Below are 7,338 nucleotides of genomic sequence, written 5' to 3' on the forward strand. Positions count from 1 at the left end.
CCTCGACAGTGCCTTTCAAATAAAATTCGTAAACTAATCAATGCTTCATTTTGATGCAGCAGTTTTGTCTCTTGTATGTGTAATTTGTAGTGCATGCACAGGGGCATTAAGAATAATTTGACGATAGAAATTTATGATAATTGGTTAAAGAATACAAACATGTCCCATCAATGGTAAAAAATATCATACACTTTTTGTTGTTTTGACGCCCAAATCATAAATAACTTTTAAAATAAAACAAAGAAGTTAGAAGGGTGTAAAGAAGATAACAGCTTAAAAAAGGAAATACATCAGTACAGAACAAGATACGTAATCAATACAAAACCGTTTTTAAAGAGTTTTATTATTCCTATTTTAATTTGGGATTGTTCTATGGGTATAAAATGAATATAGACGATATTAGTTCCGAATAACTTTAACAAAATTTCCCAGCCTAATTGTTCCCCTGTGTTATTGAACTAGAACTTCGCTCTATTTCATTTTATACTAAATTATTCTGTGTTTTATTAATTGTATAAACTTTAAAATTGACTTACTTGACAATGAAAAATACTTACTTTGTTGGTAGAAACCTGTTGTACTACATTTTTGGTATGAAGTCTATTATAAATCTTTTGGCCAAAGTTAATGTTTGATTACACTTCAGGCAGTATGTTTTTAAATATATATATTATGCTGATGCAAGATATTTTTTTTAATGAAATAGTAGTGATCACAATATGAATTTATTTTATAGAGCATATTTTTGTTTTACATCAAAACTGTTAATGGGAAGTTTTCAAATCAAAAAAATTATAAAAATGTATTAGTGTAACTTTATTATCTAGTTTTGTTAAAAGTATTTTAAATATTTTAAAAACTGTGCATAAAAATGTTTTTACATTGATTAGAAACAATGGTACATGAAGAAAAAAAAAGGAGATTTCATAGTTTAGAAAAAAAAGTAATAAATAGTTACTTGTACTACAGTACACCATTTTTCTAATTTAAATAATAATTCATTTTAAATTTCGAATGACAATTAAGTATTAAATTTAATATATTTCTTTTGTAGGCATGTTTATTAGGCTACACACTCAAGATATGTAATGTTATTTGTATAGAGGTAAATGAAAACCTGTCTCAGTTATTTATACAAAACAAAACATCTATAAAAAGAAGGAGTTCTCTTCATTAAACCATCATTTCGAGATCATTCACAGTCAAATCAAGATGTTTTTCAAACTTGCCACTCTTTGCATTGCTTTTAGCGTAGCTGCTGGAGCTCCCTCTGCCCCACCATCATATGGTGCTCCACCTCCTCCAGTCCCTGTTTATGAGGCCCCACCTAGTTATGGAGCTCCACCACCACCTCCCCAGCACCTGTCGAACCTGCTCCACCCTCATATGGGACCACCTCCACCTCCAGCCGCTGAGCCAATTCCTCCTTATGCTTTCAACTATGCTGTTCTTGATACTGAGTCTGAAAGTGACTTCAGTGCTGAAGAAGAATCTAAGGATGGAGCCGTCTCTGGTCAATACAAGGTCTTACGTGCTGATGGTAAAATCATGACTGTGACTTACTCTGTCGAAGGAGAAAGTGGATTTGTTGCTGATATTGTCACTGAAGATGCTCCTGTTGCTCCTGCTGCTCCAGCCTATGGTGCTCCACCAGCTCCTCTACCTCAATATCTTCCTTCTTATGCTTAAAAACCATCAAAATTATTATCATAAAATGTAAAATGGAAATGTTTGAAAAATAAATTAATTTTAATATGTTCAAAGAAAAATATTTATTTAACGTTTTTTGAAGTCATATTTTTCATAAAAAAATAGGAATAATTAAACATAAGATTCATTTTCAGATCTTTATTGGCAAAATGTTAAAAGTAGATTGGAAAAAGGTTTACAAGAAAAGTATACGGTACAGTTTTATTTATAATTTCAAAACATTATTCAACATTACTTATTGTATGTAAGACAAAGGCAATGATGTGGAAGTCTCAATGTTTTCAAGTTCTAGTCCGTATCAAACCTTTAGGCAAAATTTCAATTCAAATGTCTAATTCATATAGACATTCAACATAATTAATATCAAGCCACAAATAACATTCATAATTATACAACCAAAACGATCAATATTTATTTTTCTAAAAAAATGTTATTTTAATTACAAAAAAAAATTCCTTTATTTTGAGAAATTTTTGCAAATCAACTAAATTACAAATTCCCAATATTTCCAATATTCAGGGTCAACAACTACAATTCTTCAATATTGGAAACATGTGGGTCTTTAGAAATTTGAATTACTTAATTGCATGTCTTTCAAGTCACCAAATAAATGATACTAAATTATATATATTGGCTATCAACAAACATTTTATTTTATTTGCTTACTCGTCGACTTGATTATTAAAAGTGTATTCAAATGAAAACACACACCATATTACTTAATACCTAGACAGATCACTCCTAAACTTACAATTTTATTTGTTAGTCATTGCTGATATTATACTTTGGATTTCGCTTTAAGATTTTTTATCTACGATTACAAATAGCGGAGCTTATGGAAGGGAGGCATAGAGTAAATCCCCCGTCTCCAAAATGATCACCTGGTTCATTAGTGTGATTATTTTATATATTTAAGTGATATAAATATCTATCTCCCCCGCTGTTTTTACTTAATTATCCTGTTTTTACAATGGAAACTCACTTAACTCTTTTATATTTTTCTTTTGATATAACAAATAAGCTATATATATTAGCAATTGCATGCATTGGAAAGTAATATTCATTTCACATATCGTTCAGTTTATTGTATCTCGCCATTTTTCTCCCAATATGAATAGAAAATAAAACACAAAATCAGTTTGTGGTTAGTCAATTCTCATTCAATAATTATTGGAAATTATTCACAACTAACCAAAGCTACTTCAAAATCAACCCATCAACATTCAGAATACTGGTTAGATAAAAGAAGCAGAAAAATCGACAGTTAACAACTAAATAAAGTCTTTTTACTTAAAAACCCCTTTTATTTAGTCCAAATTATTTTTTATATTTCATTCAATACGAGTATGTGCCTAATATTCAAAAAAGATTTATGTTTACTTTTAATGATATTTCAAGATGAATATACAAAAATGGAAATTATATATAATTAAGGCAGAACTTTGCTTCTTTTCCACAGTGATATGGTAAGATAAATATATGATATGAATTTTTAATATAAAATTTATTAAAAACTATGGAATTTACAACCCGGATGCAGAAACTAATTATTTGTTGATCAGAAACCTGTTGCACTACATTTAGGGTATGAAACCAATACAAATCGTTGGCTTTAAGTGAATGTTAAAGTTATGTTTTATGTAATATGTTGTAAATAAAGTTTTATATTTATGTGGTATATTTTTCTATAAAATAATGTACATACTAACTAAATATGTCAAAGAAATATTAGGCGTTTATTCATACATGAATGCTTTTAAAAAAATATTAAGAACGGGTCAATTCCTTGAAATGTATTTAATATTTCATTTTTATTGGCGTACAAAGGATATTATTCCATATAATTACACGCAGAATTGTAAATCTTCAGCATTTTATTGTAGTTTGTAGTCTGATGAGTGTTTTTTATCCACCAAAGCTGTTATTATTACTATTTCATTTTGAGGGGCTACCATTTAATTATGAAATATAACCAATATTGTTTGCTCGTATGAATGAAAAGAGAGAAACATTCAAATTTTGTTAGGGAGATATAATTGTAATGTTGGACTTTATATATTATTTTAAATATTCACAGTTTTTAAATTTTAATATTTTTATTTTTGTGAAAGAATTCAGATTTTTTGTTATATTATTATTTCTAAAGGGATAACTCTAATGTAAATAAATGTTACTGATCCTCTAAACATATTTATTTTTATTGTTTTGGTTAAGTAAAGCCCGTTTTCTTCAAAGTAAGAAGATATAATTGATTTGGATACATATTTGTTATTAAATTATTGCATTCAATCAAAAAATAGTAAATAAACATATTGAGATATGTTCATTTTATTTAGTAAAAGAAAAAAAAATGTGGAAAATACTAGCGCTTTATTAATTTGCATAATTATATACTCTTGGCGACTTCCTTTCTGAAAAAGTGATCACCCATGAAAAATAATTATGTAGCCTAACTTCCATTTAATAATAAGTTTAATAGTTAGTTCATCAATCGTTTATATTAAATTTTGTGTTGTATGGCCAATGTAAACATCATGGGGAAATAGTCTCTATATATTTCTAAAATCATCCAAACATAATTCAGACTTTAAATCTTGTTAAGCATTCTTCTTGGTATAAATCGTTTATGTTACGTCCGTAAAATAATAAAGCTTTCAGATCTAAGTCGGTTTATCGCGAATAGAGAAACTCGAAGGAAAACAACTTGTGGTATCAACATTCTTGGACAATTCAAAATCCCATTTAGTATCTTTGTGGAGATCTACTTAGATCATTAACCACTGGAATGAATATTAGTACAGACAAGGAGCACAACTCTTTTAGTCTTTCAAAATATTATTTGGCGTCACTCATTTTTTTTGAGGATAATTAATTTCGTATTAATGTATTCAGGTTTTCATTATTTTCCCCCATAATTAATATTTTGTTAGTGTTGCAAAAATGACAGTTGAAACATCTGAAAATTGATACAAACTCAGTTGTGGAAAAACTTTTTGTCTTATATAAAAATACATAGATTCATATAAGCGGTGATATATTTCCGGTATGTTGTGTTAAAAATTAAGAGTCTAAGCTTATCAAGATATGATTTATTGAGACATAAACAATATGTTTTACAGGAGTTCCACGTTTCCATAACCTATCTATTAAGACTATAATTTATTTTGACACTTTTTCAAATTTTATGTTTACAAAAAGCTATACAAATACAAGCTCCATGTTAAACAAATGTCTAATACTTTATAGCTTTTCAATTCTATAAACATTGAAATTTTGATTGACAATCGATAATTATGTGAACGAATATAAATTCTAAAAAAATAACATTAGTGCATATCCGTATATTTGTATAATTACGAATTTATAAGAATTGAAGAAATTTTTTAATCTTACTATAAGTATAAGTTTGATTATTACAGTTTCTTTTTCAAAAAAGGAATTTTTTCTTCCTTTGTTTAAATGGATACACTTCAAGCAATTTTCCAGAGTATTACGCATTTGTAACTAGATCAGTAAGATTAAAAGAAAAAAAAAAAAAAAAAAGATGGACCACGCTTTTTTTTATTCTGCCCGTAACATATAAAGGAAGGTGCTGTTCTGAGTAAACCATCATTTCAAGATCATTCACAGTCAAATCAAGATGTTTTTCAAACTTGCCACTCTTTGCATTGCTTTAGCGTAGCTGCTGGAGCTCCCTCTGCCCCACCATCATATGGTGCTCCACCTCCTCCAGTCCCTGTTTATGAGGCCCCACCTAGTTATGGAGCTCCACCACCACCTCCCCCAGCAAATTCCTCCTTATGCTTTCAACTACGCTGTTCTTGATACTGAGTCTGGAAGTGACTTCAGTGCTGAAGAAGAATCTAAGGATGGAGCCGTCTCTGGTCAATACAAGGTCTTACGTGCTGATGGTAAAATCATGACTGTGACTTACTCTGTTGAAGGAGAAAGTGGATTTGTTGCTGATATTGTCACTGAAGATGCACCTGTTGCTCCTGCTGCTCCAGCCTATGGTGCTCCACCAGCTCCTCTACCTCAATATCTTCCTTCTTATGCTTAAAAACCATCAAAATTATTATCATGAAATGTAAAATGGAAATGTTTGAAAAATAAATTTAATTATCTAATTATATATTTTTGTTTTAATACCAAAAAATTATTTAAGGTATTTTCGAGTCATATTTTCAATCAGTAAAACCATTATTCAAACAAGTATGGATATTTGTTATTGTTTATATATCGGACCGTTTGATTCTTTTTTGTTCGATAATTTTGTTGTTTATAGTTTTATATTTGACAATGTCAATAATTTTACAGTCTCTAGTTATATTCTGAATCAGATTTGTAAGGTTTAATTCTAAGCAAGTGTCAAATCAATATAGGCACCAAAAAAAGATTATAATCAAGCGATAAATCACATTTCAAATTTTCTAACCTTCATAGAAAAAGATTCCATATTTTTAGAGTAATTAAATTTGAATTGTTAGATTACCATTGCCAGAATCTTATACAATTTGACTACTTAACAAGGTTATGAACTTTGCAAATTTTCAAAAATGAAGTGGTACAAAATACCACAAAATTAATGCCTGGAGTCAGAGTTATATTACTCAATTCCACATATCTGCTACAAGCTAATATTTTATTTTATTTGATTACATATGATCATCTTAATTATTAAAAGCATGTTAGATGAAAAAATCACTATAAAATTTGGACTGATTTAGTCCAAACTATAATAATAAAGCATAAACAATTAGTTACAAAACAAAACAAACATGAAGTCGAGAGAATGACACTTGAACATTATCAACGAATTTCCATTCACGTAATCAAAGCAGTTGGGCGTCTTCAGGACCATCGTCTACGCCATCAGCAAGTCTGAAACCTTTCAAGAGGATGAATGGCTCTATCAAAGGGGGAAGTAGTTGGTGGTTTGCCCATTCTATCCAACTCTGGGAGTCTTATTTATTAATTGTTGGAAATTATTTCCAGCTGACCAAGAGTTACATCTAATTTCACCCCCATCGACATTCATAATACTGTTTACAGAAAAATAGGCAGAAACATCGACAGCTGACAACTAAGTCAAGATAAAGTGAGGTAATGTCAAGTTTAAAAAATTTCTAAGGAAAACCCCCTTTTATGTTATATATATATATGTAATGCGAGTATCTAACCAATATTTAGAAGATTTATGAGTACTTTAATGCTATTAAAAGTCGAGGAAAGAAATATGGAAATAGTAAATCATTCAGCTAAAGATTTGCTTTACTTAGACCGATAACAAAATATTATGTATCATTAATATATGATATCAATTCTTAATGTAGAAAATTACGAAAAACTATGGTATTAACTTACCAGAATTAAAAAATATTATTTTGTTGGTGAGAAACCTGTTCTACTACTTTTCGAGTATTAAACCAACAATAAATCTTTGGATTAAAATGAATTTTGCAATTACATTTTATGTTATATATTTTAAATGTATGATTTATAGCGATGTTAGATATTTAAAAAAAAAAATATTGTGATGTTTTATGAAATATTGGGGTATTTATTCATTCATAAAGAATATGCATTTCAATAATGTAATTGAAAGTTTGTCATATACTGGGCAAATGT

General features: G+C 28.8%; 2 protein-coding genes across 2 annotated transcripts; both read left to right on the forward strand.

The window, feature by feature from the left end:
* The first annotated feature begins 1,173 nt into the window (after positions 1-1,173).
* On the forward strand, positions 1,174-1,757 carry LOC121131550 (uncharacterized). The gene has a single exon (XM_040726968.2). The coding sequence runs from the start codon at positions 1,213-1,215 to the stop codon at positions 1,687-1,689; it is 477 nt and encodes a 158-aa protein (XP_040582902.1). The 5' UTR covers positions 1,174-1,212; the 3' UTR covers positions 1,690-1,757.
* A 3,713-nt stretch (positions 1,758-5,470) lies between these two features.
* LOC139904720 (cuticle protein 8-like) lies at positions 5,471-5,770 on the forward strand. The gene has a single exon (XM_071893976.1). The coding sequence runs from the start codon at positions 5,471-5,473 to the stop codon at positions 5,768-5,770; it is 300 nt and encodes a 99-aa protein (XP_071750077.1).
* Positions 5,771-7,338: the final 1,568 nt, after the last annotated feature.

This window comes from Lepeophtheirus salmonis, unplaced genomic scaffold (assembly GCF_016086655.4).
Source record: "Lepeophtheirus salmonis unplaced genomic scaffold, UVic_Lsal_1.4 unplaced_contig_8288_pilon, whole genome shotgun sequence".
Classification (NCBI taxonomy): Eukaryota; Metazoa; Arthropoda; class Copepoda; order Siphonostomatoida; family Caligidae; genus Lepeophtheirus; species Lepeophtheirus salmonis.

Bases quoted from the DNA above. Each gene is read 5' to 3' on its own strand.
- LOC121131550 (XM_040726968.2), top strand. From the start codon at position 1,213: ATGTTTTTCAAACTTGCCACTCTTTGCATTGCTTTTAGCGTAGCTGCT.
- LOC139904720 (XM_071893976.1), top strand. From the start codon at position 5,471: ATGGAGCTCCACCACCACCTCCCCCAGCAAATTCCTCCTTATGCTTTC.